At 36.2% G+C, this 23,483-nt stretch overlaps 1 protein-coding gene across 3 annotated transcripts in view; it reads left to right on the forward strand.

Moving 5' to 3' along the window:
• Positions 1–23,483, forward strand: part of RIF1 (replication timing regulatory factor 1) — a 60,308-nt gene that overhangs the window by 22,971 nt on the left and 13,854 nt on the right. For all 3 annotated transcript variants that reach the window (XM_023515033.1, XM_023515034.1, XM_023515035.1), the window contains 16 exons: positions 1,062–1,179; positions 1,753–1,929; positions 2,461–2,571; positions 3,258–3,320; positions 4,190–4,290; positions 6,549–6,635; positions 7,265–7,335; positions 7,829–8,009; positions 10,111–10,218; positions 10,590–10,739; positions 13,152–13,251; positions 16,467–16,731; positions 17,904–17,946; positions 19,048–19,250; positions 19,807–19,906; positions 21,762–21,881. In XM_023515033.1, coding sequence (XP_023370801.1) covers positions 1,062–1,179; positions 1,753–1,929; positions 2,461–2,571; positions 3,258–3,320; positions 4,190–4,290; positions 6,549–6,635; positions 7,265–7,335; positions 7,829–8,009; positions 10,111–10,218; positions 10,590–10,739; positions 13,152–13,251; positions 16,467–16,731; positions 17,904–17,946; positions 19,048–19,250; positions 19,807–19,906; positions 21,762–21,881 — 1,998 coding nt within the window. The remainder of the gene's footprint in view (positions 1–1,061; positions 1,180–1,752; positions 1,930–2,460; positions 2,572–3,257; positions 3,321–4,189; positions 4,291–6,548; positions 6,636–7,264; positions 7,336–7,828; positions 8,010–10,110; positions 10,219–10,589; positions 10,740–13,151; positions 13,252–16,466; positions 16,732–17,903; positions 17,947–19,047; positions 19,251–19,806; positions 19,907–21,761; positions 21,882–23,483) is intronic.

Here is a 23,483-nt window from a genome sequence, read left to right on the forward strand (position 1 = left end):
CCTCTGCCTCCCAAGTAGCTGGGACCACAGGCACCTGCCACAACGCCTGGCTATTTTTTGGTTGCAGCCATCGTTTGGCAGGCCCTGGGCTGGATTTGAACCTGCCACCTTAGGTGTATGTGGCTGGCGGCTTAGCCACTTGAGCCACGAGCACTGAGCCAGAAAAGTTTTTTAAGTTATCTTACTTTTTATTTTCTAGAATCTGCCAATGTAAAACTCAAAACAACATTTGTGAAAGTTTCTTTTTCTTTTTCTTTTCTTTTTTTTTTTTAAGGCAGAGTTTTAGTTGCTCTGGGTAGAGTGCTATGGCATCATGGCTCATAGCAGCCTCAAACTCCTGGGCTCAAGAGAACCTCTTGCCTCAGGCACCCAAGTAGCTGGGACTATAGGTGCCAGTACCAAACAGTTTTTCCGTTTTTAGTAGAGATGAGTCTCAATCTTGCTCAGACCGATCTCAAATTCCTGAGCTTAAGTCATCCACCTGCTGTGGACTCCCAGAGTGCTAGGATTACAGATGTAAGTCACCACACTTAAAAGTTGGTTTTTGTGTATAAGCAAATATACAGATAATACACGTTAAGGGCAAATAAAATTATACATAAAATAAATAAAAATTATAGGAATTTTATTTTCCTAAATTTCATTTATTTAGCCTGTTTGTGCATGAGAACAACCAATAAAATTTAATATATATCAAAAATTAAGATTGTGGCAGCACCCGTAGCATAGTCAGCAGGGCACCAGTCACATACACCAAGGGTGGCAGACCTGCTAAACAACAATGACAACTACAGCAAAAAACTGCTGGGTGTTGTGGGGCTCCTGTAGTCCCGGCTACTTGGGATGCTGAGGCAAGAGAATCACTTAAGCCCAAGAGTTTTGGTTGCTATGAGCTGTGATGCTACAGCACTCTAACCTGGGTGACAGCTTGAGACTCGGTCTCAAAAAAAAAAAAAAATTAAGATTGCTTTTTAAAGAAATTTATATCATGCAAAGCTTTTTTAAAATATGGCAGTTATTCAGCTTACAGATAGATATTTTTCCTACTTTCACGTCCATAGGTTTGTGTGCCTCTGATACAAAGCACGATAAGCATTGATTCCAGTGCTTCACCTCCAGGCAATTCATCTCGTATAGCCACTTCTTCAGGTTTAAATCCTATGACTCCTGTACACAAAGGTAAATGGTAGCTATCCTGTTTTTTCTCTTTTACAAAAGGTTTCCAGAGAAGGTTTTGCTTAGTGTTTTTCACATGAAATAAAGGATTTCATAATCTTTAGGACCCTTACCAAAAATCTGTGTTCTTGTTTGTTTTCTTTGTTATTATTTATTGTTCTGGGTACATTGTTGTGGTTAGAAAATATAAATGTTTTTCCACCACATTAAATGAAGTACATCACAAACAACTCAGAATGACTAACATGAACTTCTGTTGGTTTTAGAACCAAATTCTTAGTGGTGTTATTAAAAATAACACATCTGAGCAGATAAGAAATGTGGCTTAGTGTATATCATATTTAAAGACACTTATTTGTTATTTTATGTCATTCTATATCTTTAAAATTTTTATATTTAAGTTATAGAAAGGTTGGCATTTTAATAGTTCAGTGTATAGATTAATGCCTACAAAAATTAAACTAAAAATATTTAAAAGTATAATTTATTGAAATGAAATACATACATGTGCATTTGAGTAGCCATTATAAAATAAAGAAAGCTTAAGTAACTTACCCTTTCTTTCTTTTTTTAAAGGTGCTTCTTCTCCTTTTGGACCCCCTATAACTCCAAGAATGAACTCGAGTTCCAGTTTCGGTGGAATGGCTGCGATTCCTTCCATTCAACTTTTGGGGCTTGAAATGTTGCTTCATTTTTTATTGGGTCCAGAAGTCTTGAGTTTTGCTAAACAAAACAGACTTGTACTGAGCCTAGGTATTTAAATATTCATAATTTTAATTGTTCTGATTTATTTTTAAATTTTTCAAGAGACTAAGACTTGTTCTGTCACTCGGATTATAGTGTATTAGTGTACTCATACCTCACTGCAGCCTCCAACTCCCTGAACTAGGACAATAGGCATGTGTTGTCACTCCTGGCTAATTTTTTTAATTTTAGAGAGATGAGGTCTATAGTGTAGAAATGTCTTTGTGTATCCTAGACAGATTTCAATCTTCTGGCTTTAAGCATTCGTTCCGATTGGGCCTCCCTCTGAAAGTGCTAGGAGTATGGTTGTGGGGCACCATGGCTGGCCTAATTTCAGTTATTAAAACAGTTGAGAACTCAGTGTGTCGGAGTGAAGAGAAATGATACTTTCAAAACAGCCAAAACGATTTGTAATAGTGTATGAAATAAGTATGAATCTTTTAAATAAAAAACACATCTCCTAATCATATAAAATTTTATAGGAAGAAATATACTTTATACATTGTTCCACATAATCATTGTTTGTTCTTTCCCTTTCAGAACCACTTGAATATACGTTAATTAGCAGCCCTTCTTTTTTTTCCAAACATGCAAATACACTTATCACTGCTGTTCGTGATAGCTTTGTTGCAGTTGGAAAAGATGCCTCTGGTAAATATATTAAGAGAATTTTTTTAATTATTTGTTCAAATATGTGTTTAAAAAGAAGATAAAATAGTAGATATTTGTATAGTCCTGCTTTATTGGCCAGAATATACAATAAGAACTTTATGTATATTCATTTAATAACAGCAACCACCTACATTTGTCTGCTTTACAAATGGAGAAACTGGGTTGTATGGAGAAGTAAATAATTTGTGCAAAGTGACGACATTATTAGATACTCAGGCTCTCTGGCTCCCTCATCTGCTTTTAAACCTCTGTCTTCTACAGTTGTATCAAATAGGAATAGAAATTTCAACATAGTTTGCTGTTTAACTGATTAGATGATGAATTGTATTTTTATTGATCTTCACAGATAATCCTTCTGAATCTGTGTTTTCTTTGTCTCAAAAGTGATTGTTATTAATAACAGAAGATTCAGAAAATAAAGATAATGGAAAAAAGAAAGCACTTAGCCTTGGTTATGCAACCCAGTGTTAACATATAGTCCTTTTTTAAGAAGTGTTTAATTTTTTTAAACACAATAAGGTAATGTTTTATGAACTTGTATCACAAGCAAAATTATATTAGTGTATTGTTAATTTTATTACTTTAGTATAAGGCATAAAAGGAAGAACCTTTGTGATATGTACTTTATTTTACTTTAAAATACTCAAATTTATTTGGTTTGACAGATGCAGTTGTCATTGCTATCTGGAAGGAACTTATTAGCTTGGTAAAGTCAGTTACTGAATCTGGTAAGCACCACTGCACTGATTAAATACAAATGATTTTTATAGCATCCAGTGAATTGTTTGACTTTTGTGTATAAAATTTATTTTAAAATCTTTTTTAGTATCACAGTTTCTAGACTTTAATTTATAGTTGACCCATTAACAGTGCTGGATTTAGGAGTGTCCAAACCCCATATAGTTGAAAGGCCATGTATAACTTTTGGGTTTGTTTTGTTGTTTGTTTGGTTGGTTTTTTTAGACTTGCCGTGACATCGTAGCTCACAACAACCTCAATCTCTTGCTGGGACTATAGATACCTACCACACACCCAGCTAGAGATAGGGTCTCACTCTTGCTCAGACTGGTGTCAAACTCCTGAGCTCAGCAATCCACCTGCCTAGGCCTCCTGGAGTGCTGGGATTATAGGCATGAGCCAGTGCACCTGGCACTCAGGCACAACTTTTGGTTTTCCAAAAACTTAATGACTAATAGCTACTATTGACCAGAAATCTTACCAGTAACATCAACAACTGATTTGCTCATATTTTCTATATTGTGTATGTTATATACTTACAATAATGTAAGATGAAAGAAAGTATTCTTAGGGAAATTATAAGGAAGAGAAAATGTATTTACTGCTTATTCAGTGGAAGTAGATGGTCATAAGAGTCTTCATGTTGATTGGGCTGTTGAGTAGTTAGAGGAGGCCTGGGTCTTGTTGTCTCAGGGGTGGCAGAGAAGGAAAAAAAGTAAGAATATAAGTAGACTCACACAGGTAAAACTTGTTCAAAGGTCAACTGTACTTCAAAAAATACAATTTTTTTTATAACTATGTGTATTCACCTCTAAAAACATGTTTTTAGAACCACACCTTTCCTTTTGCTTTTTGATAGGTAACAAAAAAGAAAGACCAGGTTCTGAAGTTTTGACTTTCTTAATAAAATCTTTAGAAAGCGTAGTGAAGTCTGAAGTATTTCCTGTATCCAGAACACTGGTAAGTGCAATAATTATATGTTGGACATTAAACACCATGTTCTGGGTGGTGCCTGTGACTCGGGGTAGGGCACCGGCTCCATATACCAAGGGTGGCAGGTTCAAACCCGAGCCTGGCCATGGCTAGGGCATTGTGTCAGGCGCCTGTAGTCCCAGCTACTTGGGAGGCTGACCCCAAGAGTTGGAGGTTGCTGTGAGCTGTGACACAACGGCACTCTACCAAGGGTGATAAAGCGAGACTGTCTGTTTTTAAAAAAAACGTATTCTGAACTTGAATTTTATGTTGAAGATACTGCACAGATCAAGTTTTAGGAAGACTTTTTTTTTTTTTTTGAGACAGTCTCATGCCACCGCCCTGGGTAGAGTGTTGTGGCCGTCACAGCTCATAGCAACCTCAAACTCCTGGGCTTAACCAATTCTCTTGTCTCAGCCGCCCAAGCAGCTGGGACTATTGGCAGACTCAGCCTGGATTTGAACCCACCAGCTCCAGTGTATATGGCTGGCGCCTTAGCAGCTTGAGCTCTAGGTGCCAAGCCATAATAAATGCTTTTACGTTGACTTTAGAGTCATTTGAAACTTTTTAGTAAAGTAAATGACTATAACAGCAACTACATAAATCTTCAAATTAATAAGAAAAAGAGTCAACCATACAGAGAAAATGAGGTGAAAGATACAATGTTTGAACTAAAGAAATTCAAATGTCTCCTATTTTTATGACAAGATTGCTGATACCTATAATGATTGCCTGATACATTGGGGGTTTTTTCTTTGTTTTGTTTTTTGAGACAGAGTCTCGCTTTTCACCCTCTGTAGAGTGCTGTGGCTCTATGAGTAGGGCACCACCCCCATATACCGAGGTTAACAGCTCACAGCAACCCCCAACTCCTGGGCTTAGGTGATTCTCTTGCCTCAGCCTCCCAAGTAGCTGGGACTACGGGTGCCTACCACAACACCTGGGGGTTTTTTTGTTGCAGTTTGGCCGGGGCTGGGTTTGAACCTGTCACTCTCAGTATATGGGGCTGGTGCCCTACTCATTGAGCTACAAGCACCACCCTGCCTCGTACATTGTTTTAAATGAACTCTTCTCCAACCAAGACATAGTTCACAGCAACCTTCAACTTGGGCTCGGGCAATCCTCTTGCCTCAGTTTTTCTATTTTTAGTAGAGAGAGGGGTCTTGCTTTTGCTCGGGCTGGTCTTGAACTTGTGAGCTCAAGCAATCCACTTGCCTTGGCCTCCCAGAGTGCTAAAATTACAGGCATGAGCCACTGCAGTTAGATTTTAAATTAGCAAATTTTGTTTTCTTTTGAGACCAGAGTCTCACCCTATCACCCTGTACCTGAGACTATAGATGCCTGTCATAGTGCGTGGCTGGTTTTTCTGTTTTTAATAGAAATGGGATCTTGCTTCTGCTTAGGCCGGTCTTAAACTCCTGAGCTCAGGCATTCTACCTGCCTCAGCCTCCCAAAGTGCAAAGATTACAGGCATGAGCCACCACACTTCGCTTGAGTTAGTAATCTTAGACCCAACTTTTAGTTAGCCGTCCTTTGACTGTTTGCTTTAGATACCAGATGTTACATAATTCATTAGCAGAATTATATAAGAATTTCCTTTAGCAGTATAAAAAAATAGCCCCAGGTCCATTAATGCTACTAAAATTAATTATGGGACAGTACCTGTGGCTCAGTGAGTAGGGCACGGGCCCCATATACCAAGGGTGGCAAGTTCAAACCCAGCCCTGGCCAAACTGCAACAAATCGTAGCCAGGTGTTGTGGTGGGCACCTGTAGTCCCAGCTACTCAGGAGGCTGAGGCAAGAGAATCGCCTAAGCCCAGGAGTTGGAGGTTGCTGTGAGCTGTGACATCACAGCACTCTACCAGGAGTGACAGAGTAAGACTCTCTCTAAAATAAATAAAAATAAAATGTAATTAATTATGGTCGTTTATATAGCAGAATTTACAAAACTTGATGGCAAAACTCCATAACAAAGTAAAATTAAAGGTTAGTCACGAAGTTAAATATCATTAATGATTTACATATCATCATTAATTGTTTAAAAGACTGTATGTAATTACAGCATAAGGAGGTATATGTTTCTTTGTGTATTTAACTGTATGGAAATTTAGAAGATCCGAGAAAACAGACTTTAAACTGAAAGCATTAATTATCACATGAGGTTAAAAAAATATAATTAACACTAACAGACTTGTACTAAATATTTTTAGGGCCAATTTACTATAAAACATTTTCTTTCTCTTAGGTCCTCATGGAAATTACAGTTAAAGGACTTCCTCAGAAAGTATTAGGTTCACCAGCATATCAGGTTGCTAATATGGATATTCTTAATGCAAGTATCCTAAATGTAATGCTGTAAAGATTGCCCTCCCCAAAATATTCTCTTTTCCTTAAAAAAAAGTGATATATTTATTTCTCTCTATAAGAAAAGTGATACTGTAAAATTTTGAGATTAGTGGATTTGAAATATGTTGCCTAAATTAAAGGGAAAACTGATAAAGTAATAAGTTAATGTAAGAATTAAATAGTAATGGTACTATGTGAATAATGAAAATATTTTCCTTATTTCTATGGAAGACTAGTACTGCTTTTATATACAATAATAGTGCTGATTAATGTTATAAATCTTGGAAGCTTAAGAACATTAAGTAATGTAAAATGTACTTACTGTATGTGGGAGGTAGGATTGTGGGTTTAGCAATTTTAAGGAAATGTTTTTATATCTTGGAATCTCTCACCATTTCTTGATTTCTCTTGTAAAGGGAGCAGCTATGATAAGAATATAAAGGATTGGATTTTTGTGTATAGTTTTTAGAAATAAATTTACTATTCTGTAATGCCGAAAATATCCTGTGTAATGGCAATTTCTTATGCTGTAACAATTATATTTCTTGTGTAACTGATGGTAGAAAACAAGCATGCCATTCTTTATAACTGAGATAACTTTATTTTCTTCTTCAGGGAACTCCAGCTTTGTTCTTAATTCAGTTAACTTTCAGCAACCTCTTGGAATGTGGTATAGCAGATGAAAGGTAAGTTTGTACATCAAATAACCTAAAACTTTATGTTGTTTTATCTTGGAAACGTTACGTAATGGAAGAGATTTTAAAAATTCATTTATTTAATAAGTTTTTTAAAATGAAAATGACTAGGGTGGCACCTGTGGCTTGGTGGGTAAGGCGCTGGCCCCATATACCAAGAGTGGTGGGTTCAAACCCAGCCCCAAATTGCAACAGCAACAAAAAAAAAATACCCGGGCGTTGTGGCAGGCACCTGTAGTCCCAGCTATTCAGGAGGCTAAGGCAAGAGAATTGCCTAAGCCCAGGAGTTGGAGGTTGCTATGAGCTGTGTGACGCCACGGCACTCTACTGAGGGCAATAAAGTGAGACTCTGTCTCTACAAAAAAAAAAATCAAAATGACTTCAGAATCTCATTTTTTTCTGTTACTATTTTTAGAATTTTATTAAAGTTCAATTAATGTATTTCTGCAAAATATTGATTAACACATCACAATTTTTTCTTCAGGTTTTTTCTCAATCTTGAAACACTTGTAAGCTGTGTTCTTTCTGGTCCAACTTCACCATTAGCTTTCAGTGACTCTGTTTTAAATGTTATTAATCAAAATATAAAGCATTTGGAAAATACGGAGCATCTCTGGAGAGTGTGGAGTATCATAGTCACACCGTTAACAGAATTGATTAATCAGGTATGATATAAGTCTGCCACATGTTTCCCTAAAAGTTTAGAGAATATTTTCCCTTTATTTTTTTCTTGTTGGAGAACATGGGGAAATGAATAGAAGTTTGAATTTCTTTTTATTGTATTTATTTTAGGTTAATTTGAGGGTACCAAGAATTAGGTTACTATGTTTGCATTTGTTAGGTACAGAGTGGCTATAAAGTTAGCATGCAATTTAAAATACCCAAACTTTATGGCCACCCTGTGGAGTCCCTCTTATCGTCTTGTCCCCAAGAGGTTTGCCATACACCTTAACATTATGTCCATAAAGTGAGAGCACACCCATCTCCCTCCTCCCAACTCCCCTACTCCCTCTTTCTCCTGCCCCCCCCCACCTTGAATTAATTTTTTTTCTCTTACATGGGCATGTATTAGATTGTCTACTGGCTTCATATTAGGATTGAGTACATTCTATTTTTGCTTCTCCATTCTTGTAATACTTTACTAAGAAGAATGTGTTTCAGCTCTCTCCAGGTTAATAGAAAAATTAAAAAGTCTCCCTTTTTTTTAATGGCTAAGTAGTATTTCATGGTATACATGTACTAAGTTTTTTAATCCATTCCTGGGTTGGTGGGTATTTAGGTTGTGTCCATGTTTTGGCAATTATAAATTGAGCTTCGATAAGCATTCTAGTACAAAAGAAGTTTGACTTTGAATAGAATATGTTAAATACTTTTTACTAGTGGAATTGGCTTGATTTAGTTGCATTTCCGCTTACTGATAAAGTTACCACTTAATAGGGACTAATCAGGTTCATTTTCTCTGCTAGGGATTATAAAACTAGAAGGCTCACTCATAATATGCATAAATTCTTGTGTTTATATATTCAGTTCTTTCAGTACTCTTAGTACAGCTACTGATAATAAAAGTAATCATGACTAGGCTATATATTTCTGTGATCAAGACGCAGATTACCTAAGAGCTATATAGTTTCCACCAAGTCAAAAATTACTCAGTTGTGTGTTTGTTTAGAGGTTCTGTCACCTGGTTAGAATGTCATGGCCTCAGCTCACCACAACCTCAAATTGCTGGGCTCAAGCAGTCCTCCTACTTCAGCCTGAGTAGCTGGGACTATAGGCATGTACTACCATGCCCAGCTCATTTTTTATTTTTAATAGAGACATGGTCTTACTTTCCTTAAGTTGGCCTCAAATTCCTGAGCTCAAGGAATCTTCTTGCCTGAGCCTTTCAGAGTGCTACCTAGCCAGGAATTTTTTAAGATGTGACTAATTCATACATTCATGAATATTTAACAAAACTGGCACTATCAACAGGGAATAGAGTACAAACTCTGGGCTGATTCCACTGTAAATGAGAAGTGAAATGAAGACCTTTAACAAATTTTTATGTTATAGTGAAGTAGCTCTTCAGGCTACATAATTAAATATACTTTTTAAAGGAAAAATGGTTTATGTTCCTGAATAGCTTCCCGCTGTTGGAAGGAGAGTAGAGGCCCTTTATTTTTTAAGTCCTGGTTTGAATGGTGTGTATGTGTAGTAGACAATTTCAGAGTTGCCTCTGGGAATCTTTTTAGGACTAAGACATAGCACATTACTTGCCCAGGTTTGCTATTAAAAACAAAATACCGCAGAGTCACAGCTTAAAACAACAGGAATTTATTCTTGCCATTCTGGAGATCATGGTGTTCCAGGGGGACAGGTTCTTTCTGGATCTGTGAGGGAAAACCTAAAAATTTATGCCTCTTTGTTGATGGTTGCTGGCAGTCCTTGCCCTTCTACGGCTTGTAACCATATCACTTGATTCTCTGCCTCTGTCTTCGTGTGGTATTCTTTCCTCTGTCCAAATTTTTCCATTCTTATTAAGTGTGCTATTCCTTGGATTTGGGCCCGCCCTAAGACAGTATGACTTCATCTTCACTTGATTATATCTGTAAAGGCTTTATTTCCAAATAAAGTCACGTCCCCAGGTTCTAAGGATTAGAAGTCTCAGTATCTTCTGAATATCTCATCATTGGGAGACATAGTTCTACCTGCTGTATATGTTATGTTACTACTTGTGATGAGAATTAGAAGATAATTTATCTAACTTTATTATTTTCCTTATTTCAGACCAATGAAGTAAATCAAGGTGATGCCTTAGAACATAATTTTAGTGCTGTCTATGGTGCATTGATTTTACCCATAAACCATATATTTTCAGTACAGAAATTTCCTGTGGTAAGCCATTGTTAAGTTCTTATGTGTGAGGAATTTGCAATTATTTGGAAGTATTTCACTCTATAATGAGCTCCTATAGTAATTTTTCTTAAAATAAGACTTTTTTACGACCTTACTATTAGCTTAGGAGTAAGGGAAATGGTGAAAGAAGAGAGAAGTTCCTTTGGACCTTTGATAATTGCTGGTATGTCAGCATTATTTCATCTCTTCAGTTACAGTGGAGATGGAGGGATATTATTTCCTTATGTATTAGTCTCTTCTCTGACATGTTAAATATTTCACTGTTTTTTTAAAATCTAAAAGATGTATTGACTATGTCAGCTGTTTGACACATAGGTATAAATTTGTAAAAATTTTTTTATTATTATTAGGCTACTATGAAGACCTTGCTTAGAACTTGGTCAGAATTGTATCGAGCTTTTGCTCGCTGTGCTGCGTTGGTGGCAACAGCAGAAGAGAATTTATGCTGTGAGGAACTTTGTTCCAAGATAATGTCCAGTTTGGAAGGTGAAGGCCTTTTGGTGAGTTTTATTACAGTATCGCCTTTTTAAAGTTTAAAGGATTCTTTTCAAGTAAGTGAAGGTCACATTCGTGGACTATTATTTACTAACGCTTATGTTTTATGAGTGACTAAGTTAGTTTTGAAAACAAGTACCACTTTGTGAAACAATATTGTGTCTGGACTTCTATGGTCCATGTTTCAGGATTTATAACAGTGAGGATTTTTTTTTTTTTTTTTTTTTTGGAGACAGTCTCATTTTGTTGCCCTCAGTGGAGTGCTGTGGCATCACAGCTCACAGCAACCTCAAACTCTTGGGCTCAAGCAATTCTCTTGCCTCAGCCTCCCAAGCAGCTGGGACTATGGGTGCCTGCCACAACAGGCGCCTATATATTTTTTTAGAGACAGGGTTTCCTCTGGCTTCGACAGATCTCGCACCTGTGAGCTCAAGCAATCCATCTGCCTCAGCCTCCCAGAGTGCTAGGATTACAAGCATGAGCCATTGCGCCTGGCCTTAACAGTAAGGATCTTTTACTGCACTACTATATGCCGTCTCGTGCTTATGCCACTTTAATAGCACAAGGCCTTTGGCTGTTCTAGACCTCACTTTCCTCGTATCTATGTCAGACCTTTAAGGTTAATCCCTTTGGAAGTTTGTAGTCTTAAAAATGTCTCTTTATTCCTTCCTCATCTCTTCAATAAAGATAACTACTGTGAATAGTTGGGTAACATTCTAGAATAGACTTCATGTGTAAACTACATGTGTAGTTTATGTATTGATGGTGCACATGTGTGTTGGTATTTGCTCTATCCTCATGGATTAGTTCAGTTTGTATTTACATACTTTCCTTTCTTCATGGTGCTCATTCTCCTTATAATTGTGCATATTTGTCATTAAAGGTTAATGTTGATCAATATTGGTAGCTGAAATGTATTCTTAAACCAAGAGAGTGCCCACGTCTTTCTGACTTTAATGACAAATTGTAGTTATAGATATCCTTTACCTTTTTTTTGTGAGCAGGGAGAAATCACCGAGAAATATCCTTCCTATGTGAATATGTAGTTTGTCATTTAGACTGACCTTCCATATTGCTTTCATAGATGGGGCACTGCCATCCTCCTTTGTCCCTTACATTCTGTCAGGGAAGCTATCTTTGGGGCAGACATGTAAAGTAGTAAAATAGACAAATGGAAAGTAATAGAGAAGAAATGGAGAAGAAACAGTGGTTTTATACACTTTTATTTCAGCAGCCCCTTAAGAGTTAATCACTTGACTTTTTTTTATAAACATTTTTTTAATGTCTTGTGTTACACAGAGGTTCTCCTAGCAAAGCTCTTAGTTTTTGGTTTTTTTTTCAGGTGTGCTGTAATTTTGTTCTATTTTTAGTCTCCTTCCACCCATCACCACCTATTACATTTCCAAGAAGTCTTTGACAGTCTTACTTTTTCCATTCTTAGTAGAGTGCCTTGGCATTGTAGCTCATAGCAACCTTAAACTCTTAGACTAAAGAGACCCTCTTGCCTCAGCCTCCCAAGTAGCTGGGACTACAGGCACCCACCACAGTACTGGGCTATTTTTAGAGAGGGAGTCTTGCTCTTGCTCAGGCTGGTCTTGAACTCAAGAGCTCAGGTGATCCGCCCACCTCAGCCTCCCAGACTCTTAGGATCACAGGCTGAGGCACTGCACCTGGTCTTTCTGAGAAGTCTTCAATGTGTCTGTGGATTGGTTTTTGTTTCTGTTGGATTGAGAGGTGTGGAGAGGAGGGAAAGGTTTGGAGGAGCTTGGGCTAAATGAATACCTTGGCATTTGATAAAGAATCTTATGAGTCTAGTATTTCCATTCTTAACTTGATGGTTGAATTTTATGGGCATCTTAAAGTTGAGTTATTTCCCTAAATGCTGAGGAACAGAAAGTACAGTATTTTTTTACATAGCAATTAACTGGAAAGTATTTACAATTATGTAGACATGTGTCATATAACATATTTGTCAACAATGACCATATTATTTATCCAATAGTGGTACCTTAAGATATAATACTGTATTTTTACTGTACTTTTTCTCTGTTTAGATAACAGATATTTACCATTGTGTTAAAGTTGCCTACAGTATTTAGCACAGTAACATGCTGTACAGGTTTGTAGCCTAGGAGCAATAGATTATACCTTATAGCCTGGGGGTGGAATAGGCTATACCATGTAGGTTTGTATAAGTACACTCTGTATTATTCCCACAGTGACAGAATCACCTAATGACACATTTCTCAAAGCATGTTCTTAAACAACATGTAACTTGTCTTTAATGTAGTTTATCTGGTGTAAGCTATGGATGTGTTTTATCGTATTTGTGGGAGTAAAAGTATTGTATTTCTTTCTTATTATTGAATACTATGCCATAGTTGAATGCTTCTAATTACAGTACTTCTCTTCCCTAGAATTTGTTTTTCTTGGATAGGATTGTTCATATTGTTACATTAATGGTTGATTGCATAGACTTCTCTCCATATGATATTAAATACCAGCCCAAAGTTAAATGTAAGTATTTTCTTTACCTTCATTTGTTGTGTGCCATCTTAGTATTTTATAAGCACTTCTAAATTGTTGTCAGGGAAAATCCTAATCACGTTTCCCACCTCATTTTACTAACTAGAAATTCTTAAGCCATGTCATATACTGTGCTGGGAGTTTATATGTTCTTGTTCTCCCCCACACACAAATACACATGATGTCTTTACTTTGTTTACTAACAACACAGAAATATAAATATTATCCTAGTTAGAGATTGTCTAATACAAATGATTTTACTCTTTCCATCTGATAATGAGGGATTATCTGGACAAGAAATGTAGACATTATTTAAAATGTTTTTATTTGGAAACCTGATTTGAAAATAGCCATTGGATTGACATTAACTTTGAAAAGGAAATCATAGAATGAGTTGGTTATTATTTTAAAGGAAACAAAATTATCCTAACAAGTTAGCTCAGTTTTTATCATGTTTTGTTAAAACTGGACAAATAAAATAGCAAGTCTGATTTTCAAAAGGACACATCTTGGTTCATTTTACATTGTTTTGCAGTTGATCACTATTTTAATGTACTAATTCTTTGAAATAGAATTTATTCACCTATGTTTATATATTCATAGCCTATAGGAAATGATAATCTCACATTAATGAAAAATGTTAGTTGATGTTGAGATATTTTTTTCTGTTTAAAGATTAGAAAAATACTCAAATTTTGCACAAACCAGAGCTATCATTGATGAATTAAAGAATTCTAAAATGTATTTAGATTTTAGAATCTTTTGGGGGGCGGGGCACGGACAGAGTCTGACTATGTCACCCTTGGTAGAGTGCTGTGGCATCACAGCTGAAACTCTTAGGCTTATGTGATTCTCTTGACTCAGCCTCCCAAGTAGCTGGGACTACAGGCACCTGCCATAACGCTTCACTATTTTTTTTTTGCATTTGTTATTGCTGTTTAGCAGGCCCAGGCTGGGTTCGAACCACTGTGGCTGGCACCCTAACCACAGAGCAGTGGGCACCTAGCCTTTAGAATCTTTTTTGTTGTCGAGTTTTTACTAAATAGAAATACAGAGTGACATGGTAAGTGCCTGAAATATATTATAGGTTGGAGCATCCTGAGTGCCATAGATGTACTTGACTTAGTAATTTCATTTCTTCTCTTGGAATCTGATTACCTCAGTGTGTCAGAGAAATAGAATTATCACTGAATTCTGTAACTATTAAAAATGACATCACAATGCTAACAAGTGATATCAGAAGTTAATTTGCGAGAAGTTTCATAGGACAAAGATGATTTTAGCTCATGTTGACATAATTTTACCTGTGATAGAATTTCTAAAAAATTAGATTTAACCAAGTATCTGAGCCATGATCTATAAACCCATAGTTACAACTGTGTCTTGTCTTTTTTACTCTGTGTCTGTCTAGAACAGTGGTTATCAACTTGTGGGTCACGACCCCTTTCTAACAATGAAAATACATCCTACATATCAGATATTTACATTACAATTCATAACTAACAAAATTACAGTTATGAAGTGGCAACAAAAATAATTTTATGGTTGGGGTCATCACAACATAAGGAACAGTATTAAAGGGTCGAGGCATTAGGAACGTTGAGAACCACGTTGGTATAGAACAAGGATCTCTGGCTGTTTAAATTTACAGAATGGAGAAATTTCTATAATATGCTGGCACAAGTTCTGAGTAGACAAAATTATGACTAGCTGAAAGGGAATTGTTACTATTAAGAGTTATGCATCAGGATCATTTTAGGATTTTTAGTGACTTATTTTATGGTAATTTCAGATTTAGAGAAAAACTTCCAAAATTCTACATAGAAACTTCATATCCTTTACTCACATTCCTCAGTTTACAGTTGACTGCATTTCTCTTATCTACCCCCTGCCTTGAACCCATGAATACATTTTATTCTTTTTTGCCCTCCTTCGCAGAGCCATTTGAAAGGATGACAGATCTTAGTTGTGTCTTTTGTGTCCTTTAAACGTGGACTACTCAGCCAGTGCTACTATTTAGAGTTCCTGTTAGATTCAGGTTTCATTCATTTCTTCACAGGAATACCATAAAAGTAATGCTACAGTTCTTTCATAGTTCATTATTTCTATTACTTGGGATTAGCATTTACTATTTGGTTGAGATGGCATCTTCCATATTTTCTACTATAAAATTAATAAATACTTACAATGAATAAATTAGTGTTTTGTGGCAGTTTGAGACTGTGTAAATATCCTGTTTCTTAGCAAACTTCCAACCATGAGTTGATCATTCGTTGATACTTTTTGCCTAAAACTATATTTCCTGAAATGATAGTTCACATTGTTTCCTTTGATTTAGTTTGTATCAAGATGTTTATCTCTATCAATTACATTCTAAAAGCTGTACCTTGTTTTAATTAGTTGTCTCATTATATTCCTATAAGCATTCTAGAATTAATTGATTGAGCATTAGTAGACGCTCATCCCTTCCAGGTATAGGTAGCAATCTAATATAAGTGTAGTTTCCATGTTCCCATTTACTTTATTACTGTGAACTTCTGGATTTCCATTTTATTCAGGGGGCTGTAATTCATTCTTTTAACATTGAAGCTGTCCCAGATTTAGGGACTAAGAGTCCTTTCATATTGGCTCTTAAGACCTTTTGATATGTCTCCATTTTTCTTTGAGAGTGTTGGTACAAGATATTCAGCCTTGGCTCGACACCTATAGGTCAGCGGCTAGGATGCTAGCCACATAAACCAGGGCTGGGGTGTTATTTGTAAAGATTAGTGTACTATAGGTGAGAGAGGAAATGGCCATTTACTAATGGCAGTTTTTTCTTATTTTAAAAACTAGCTTTTAAAAGTTAATATGGGAATCTAATGTAATTTAGTACTTCCTACAAATTAGTTTTGAAATGCTAAAGAATGTAAATAAAAGTTTGAAATGCATTATATAATTTAACCTTAGACAACAGACTTTTTCTGGAATTCTTATTCTCGATCTGCAAATAGTTTTTCTTTATTGCCCATTCTGATTTGTAAAGATGTTGATGTTCTAGCGATATTCATCTATTAACAGTATATCATTTTAAGGTTTTCTTGGGCTATCAGTTGACAAAAGCACATCTATTTGATAAATCTGTCATTAAATGTGAGAGAGAAATTGTAAAGGTGGACACTATTTCCAGTATACTTGAATTCTTAACCATTTCAATTTTATCTTAGCACCACAGAGACCTTCAGATTGGAACAAAAAGAAGAATGAGCCCTTAGGGAAATTGACTTCTTTATTTAAACTTATTGTGAAAGTAATCTATTCCTTCCACACTCTGAGTTTCAAGGAAGAACATTCTGATACCCTCTTCGCTATTGGCAGTTCAATCACCAACATTCTCTCCAGCGTACTTGGACGTATTTCTTTGCCATCTATGACCCGAAAAATATTTGCAACTTTAACACAACCTCTGATGTTACTTTATGAAAACTCAAAGTAAGTATTTGGTGTTAGTAGCTTTGAATTAAACGTATGTATTCAGTTTCTTTTCTTTCTTTCTTTTTTTTTTTTTTTTTTTGAGACAGAGCCTCAAGTTGTTGCCCTGGGTAAAGTGCTATGGTGTCACAGCTCGCAGCAACCTCCAACTCCTGGGCTTAAGCGATTCTCTTGCCTCAGTCTCCCAAGTAGCTGGGACTACAGATGCCTATCTGTTTTTTGGTGGTGGTTGTCATTGTCGTTTGGCAGGCCCAGGCTGGATTCGAACCTGCCAGCTCTGGTGTATGTGGCTAGCACCTTAGCCATGTGAGTTACAGGCTCCCAGCTTCTACCTGATGGCATTTGACCCTCTTTATGCTTTTTATCCAGTTTCTTATTTAGCAGATATGTCTTTTCTTGCATTTTCCCCTCAAATAGTGAAACATTATTTGTAAATAAATCATTGACCACATTAGTCACTGTTTCTGTAGAAGGTGATTTTTAAGGGTAAAAATGTTGGTTGAAATGATACGCATATTTAAGTTTCTTAATTAATCTCCAAGAGTTTTAATTCTACATTGCCCTTTACATTTGAAATAAGCAGTACCTTAAATTCTGAAAAATTCAATAATGTACTTATAGAACTATTTCAAAAGGCTTTATCAGTATTTTTATAGTAGGTTTGTGTGGTTCAATCATACAGTTTATTTTTTATAAGTTAAACTCATAGGGAAGGATTTTATAAAGCGCAAAGCTAAGTTTTTATTTCATCAAGAATAGTTTATGCAGTCCCAGCTACCTGGGAGGCTAAGGCAGGAGACTCGCTTGAGCCCAGGAGTTGGAGGTGGCTGTGAGCTGTGATGCGACAGTACTCTACCCAGGGAGACAGCTTGAGGCTCTGTCTCAAAAAAAAAAAAGAATAGTTTATGCTTTGAAAAATATGCTGGAACAAGTAACTAGTGTGAATACTTTGAGGAGTATTTTAGATATTTTCTGTGATTTAAAAGATTGTTTCATGCCTAATATTTGGCAGTTTGATTTTTTTATCATTAAACCTTGGGACACATTTTGGTATCATTACGTATGTATTTCTTGTATGGCTGTATTACTTCATGTTTAGATTTAGATCAGTAAATAGTGTTTACTTACTAAAATATAAACAGTACTCTTAACTGATGGGTTTTTCTTCCCAGGCTTGATGAAGTTCCTAAAGTGTATAGTTGTCTGAACAACAAGGTAAAAATACACAATTGTCTATATATACTTACATGATGGAGTTTATTTTTTTAATTTGGAAGGCAGTGTTTGTATATGTAAGTTCTGGTATCTTGACAGGAGGAGACATCATAATTATTCCCATTTTTACAGATCATAGTGTAGGCATGGAGCATCCTAATTATCTATCTTCCCTCCAAAATAGTGGCGTTTAGATAAATTGTCTTCCTTAAACTTAAGTCTCCTCATTTTTAAGGGGGGTTTTATACTTGATTTTTAATAGACATTCACAGATAGTTTTTTTTTAAAGGATTTAATGATGTATTAATTCATTGACTCCTATTTCACTTATATATATGGTATTTGTGCTCCTATAGATCATGGGCAACCACATTTTTGACCCAACCCCTCAAGAAATTGGCCAGCTCTCAATTGGAAGAGATATATCCAGAGAGGCCTAATGTTTCCCTGGTTAAGGTGCAGATCGCACCACCCTACCATAACCTCCTACTCTGTGAAGGCTGCCCTTCCATCTCTCCCAGGAGCTCTTCTTTCTCTGTCACATCCAGGGCCCTGGACAAGAGGGCCATGAGCTGGGGTCAGAGCTTCTGAGGCTGCTTGGCCCACATCTAGGGAGGACCCTGGGATCTCCCTGCATATGTAGGTCCACTCTTGTTTGGCTGGGCCTTGGCTCTGGCCCCACACAGTTGCACCCACTTTGTGAGCCAAGTCACCCCCCTTTCCCCAGATTGTAGTGCTCAGTGGAGGCTGCTCTATTCTGCTGCTACTAGATCCCAAGTGTTCCCTGAATAAGTACAACTGGCTCCAATGTTTTCTAGGAGTTGAGTTTAGTTAGTTTGTGTGGGCAACTATTCTTGTTAAAATGATGTAAAAACAACTTTTTTCTATGAATGGAAAATAACAAATTGAGATTTTTAAAAATATCTATTGTCAAGAAAATTTCTCTGATAATTTGTCAGTTTATAAAGAGGAATATATATTCAAGGGCAATAGCAGAAGCTTGTTTAAAATCATTCAAATATTAAAAAATTAAAATAGCAATATGTTCTGCAAGTTAATGTTTAGTATATTTTTTCCTTTTATTTTTTTCTTTTTTCCTAGTTAGAAAAGCTACTAGGAGAAATTATTGCTTGTCTACAATTCAGCTACACTGGAGCATTTGACAGTGAACTTCTTGAACAACTCTCTCCATTGTTATGCATAACATTTCTGCATAAGAATAAACAGATTCGAAAACAGAGTGCTCAGTTCTGGAATGCCACATTTGCTAAAGTGACAGTGTTGATTTATCCTGATGAGTTAAAGTATGCCAGCGTCAAAACTTTTATATAACTATTGTATTGTGATATTTGTAAATTGGTATCTTGGTTTAAACTAAACTTTTCTTATGGGGAATTATTGCAGAGGATTCCTTAATTGAAATACTATTATTTGGAGTAGAAGGAAATTACTAAATATTATTTGACATTTTCTTTGGTGCTTAGCATAACCTTCACTTCAGGAACCAAGAAAAGCAATTTAAAGTTATTCTTAATAAACAAGAAAGGGAGGAAATAGATGGTTTTTAAAGCTAGACATGAATCATTGACGTAATATTTGTACTTATGTTTAGCTTTTGCCATTGTAAAAATTTGGAAAGTTTGATACCTTTTTAAAGAAGAAAATTTGGAAATTCAGAGAAGTATAAGGAAAGATATAAAAATTCTCTAATTTCTCCTAGTTTTATATTTGTATAGAAAGAAGTAGCCTTTGATTAAGCCCAACGTATTTTGCTGCTCTAAAATTATAAGTAAAGTGCTTTTGTTAGTATGTTCACTGGTACTTGACTCAAGATATATATGTTTATGTACTTTTTAAAAGGTCAGTACTAAGACAAGCCAAACAAAAATTTCTGCTTCTGTTGCCTGGTTTGGAAACTGTTGAAATGGTGGAGGAATCCAGTGAACCATATTCAGATACAGTAAGTTTTGAGTTTTTATTGTTTTTTGTTTTTTAACTTTTAAATGAAGTTTGAATCGTTTGTTGATTGTTAAGTGCCAAACACATGGGATCTGAACAGAAAAGAGTTCTATAACATAGAGTTTCTCTGTATTGTTCATTGTCTGGACTAAAATACTTTATGAATTAAAGACAAAATTTTTCACTAGTGATTCTCATCTGTAATCTCTAATTCTCATTCATTAATCTTTTTTGAACTCAGGTGCCTTGTGTGTACTATGTTAGTTTGTGGTTGTTAAAATACATAGTTAAGTATTGATTTGGAAAAAATTAGAAATAATAGTTACCAGTACATGTCTAAGCAAGAGCTACCCTCATTTTTTCCTATTAATTTTCTCATTTTTTTCTATCAGAAAACATGTCTTTGTTATCACATTATACATTAGGACTAAAATTCTTTGATACTGCCTGAAGATCTAGGAGTTTAGAGGAAGAAAGTCATGGATATTACATATATTATATACCCATGAGGTGGAATATTCTTAAACATTTTTCTATTTAGGAACAGATGAGGTGGCTGTATGCTGTGGCTCATGCCTGCAATCCTAGCACTCTGGGAGGCTGAGGCAGGTAGTTTGCCTGAGCTCAAGAGTTCGAGATCAGCCTGAGCAAGAGTGAGACCCCCATCTTGACAAAGTAGCCAGGCATTGTTGCAGGCACCTGTAATCCCAGGTACCAGAGACTGAGGCAAAAGAATCACTTAGAGCCCAGGAGTTTGAGGTTGCTGTGAGCTATGATGTCCCAGTACTCTATGGAGGGTGACACAGTAAGACTGTCTCTAAATAAAGAAAGAACAAATGAGGTATAGCAGTTTTTCATTTAGAATCTGTTTATAAGAGCCAAATATTCTGTTGAGGGAAAGTGTGTTTGTAGCATTCTATTTTTTATTTCTTAATTTCAGAATATTACAGGCGGTATATATGTAATCTGTAATTTATATGCATTATTAACTCTCATTTTTTTGGTTTTGGTTTTAGACAGTTTCACTCTGTCACTTCGGTAGAGTGCTACATCATCATAGCTCACAGCAACCTCAAACGCCTGGACTTAAGCTATTCACTTGTGAAACGCCACAAGGCGCAGCTAATGTTTCTATATTTAGTAGAGGCGGGTCTTTCTCTTGCTCAGCCTGGTCTCTATCTCCTGACCTCAAGTGATCCTCCCACTTCAGCCTCCTCTTTATTGTTTAATGTATAAAGTTATGATTTTCAGGGGTTTTTTTGTTTGTTTTGTTTTTTTGTTTTTTTTGAGACAGCCTCAAGCTGTCCTCCTGGGTAGGGTGCCATGGCATCACAGCTCACAGCAGCCTCCAACTCCTAGGTTCAAGGAAGTCTCCTGCCTCAACCTCCCAAGTAGCTGGGACCACAGATGCCTGCCACAACGCCTGGCTGTTTTTGGTTGCAGCCGTCATCGTCGTTTGGCGGGCCCAGGCTGGATTCAAACTTGCCACCTTAGCTGTTTGAGCCACAGGCACTGAGCCTGATTTTCAGTTTTCTTTTAGGATACTCCCAGTATAGGTAGAATATTTGAGTTCAGTAACTTGTTTGACATTATAGTAATTATGTATTTATTATTTTCAGAATTCATAAAATTAAGTGGTGCAGAGCACCTGCTCTAAAGTTAGAGATAACAAAGCCATTTGCTGTTACTGAATTAGTAGATTTGTTTTCTTTGATTTTTATAGGTTTGAATAATCAGAAGAAATTTGACATTATTTGAAATAAATACTTACTAGATTAGAATTTTAAAAATGTGAAAAGGAGAAGTAAAATAATACAGTTGAACTTAATGAGATTGTTTTATTTTCAATAAAACAGACAGAAAATTCACAATTAAATATGAAGATAAGTGGTATGGAAAGAAAATCAAGTGGTAAAAGAGATTCCTTATTGGCACTAACAAAGGATAAGAAAGAAAATATGAAACCACCAGCCACAGTATGTTGTTAAGACTGTATTTACTAACATAATATACTTATTTGTTTATTTATTTATTAAGACAGTATCACTGTATTTGCTAAAATACATACTTGTTTGTTTGTTTGTTTATTGAGATAGTATCATTTTATTGCCCTGAGTAGAGTACTAGTGAGTCATAGCTTCCAGCAACCTCAAACTCTTGGGATCAGGTTATCCTCTTGCCTCAACCTCCTATGTAGTTGAGACTACAGGTGCATGTGCCCAGTTATTTTTGGGTCTGGGGTTTCACTCTTGCTCAGGCTGGTCTCAAACTCTTATCAAGGGATCCTCCCTCCTCAGCCTCCCGAAGTGCTGAGATGATCGTCATGACCAACTTTGCCCAGCCCCCAAACTATATTTAATAGTTCCTATAGATTAAGTATATAGTAGCCAGAAGATATGCAACTTTTAATTGGGAAAAAAGCTGTAACAGACTAAAAAGATGCGATTACAAAGGGATGACAAAATTTAGTCCAGAAGGACTAAGGTAGCATGGGAATCTTGAAGCCTTAGGAAATTCTTTCTTAGTAAAGTAGGTTTCTATGTAATCCTTAATAGCTGTTACCTACATATATGTGTAGCTATTCCAGGTGGCAGCTTTTGAGGTGGAGTGATACTAGTTATGAATGATGGACAAAGGTAGCACAAGAAGAGAATATTTTAGACATTTTTTAAGACTATTTTTATATTAGAACATAGCATTTTGAATAGGAATAAAGAAATACCTAGGTAAGACATTTAAGCCAATACAAAATCTATGCCAGATAACAGATTTTTTTTTTTTTTAGAGAATAGTAGTTCTCTTTGATGAGAATCTTGAGCCCATATATATAGCTCTAATGAAATGAAAGAAAAATGTTATTTTTTAAGAATAACTGACACAATTTGGTAGCAACTATGAATAAAATAAAAACAGTGGTTGCATTGAAAATTTATAAAGATAACAGTGTAGTGCCAGAGCTCCTTTTAGGCATGTAGGTCATGTATTGGCAGCTTTATTACTTCAGTAGTTCTTCCACTCAAGAGCTCCAGATAGTTTCCCCTCTTGCCAAATAAAGTGATTTGTGTTGTTGGCCTGACAAACATATTAGTCCACAGTTTGTAGTTAAGCGAAGACTTGCCTACTACAAAGTAGGTCTATTAGCTACTAAAGAGGTCTATTAGCTTTTATTTTCTCAGCATTTATTAGAAGCAAACAGAAAGTGGGGGAAATTGTGTTGATTTTAGTGTTGTCATAGCTCACAGCAACCTCAAATTCTTGGGCTTAGGTGATCCTCTTGCCTCAGCCTCCCAAGTAGGTGGGACTATAGTCACCCACTATAATATCTGGTTTTTGGTTTTAAGGCAGAGCCTCCAGTTGTTGCCCTAGGTAGAGTGCTGTGGCATCATAGCTCACAGCACCCTCTAGCTCAGGCTCAAGCAATCCTCTTGCCTCTATTTTTAGTAGAATTAGAGTCTGACTTTTGCTCATGCCAGTCTCGAGCTGATGGGCTCAAGAGGTCCACCCGCCTTGGCCTCCTAGAGTGCTGGATACAGGCATGAGGTACCACGCTCAGCCATATATTTTTTTTTTTTTTTTTT

The sequence above is a fragment of the Otolemur garnettii genome, unplaced genomic scaffold (genome assembly GCF_000181295.1).
Source record: "Otolemur garnettii isolate 467f Iridium unplaced genomic scaffold, OtoGar3 scaffold00064, whole genome shotgun sequence".
NCBI classification, from domain to species: Eukaryota; Metazoa; Chordata; class Mammalia; order Primates; family Galagidae; genus Otolemur; species Otolemur garnettii.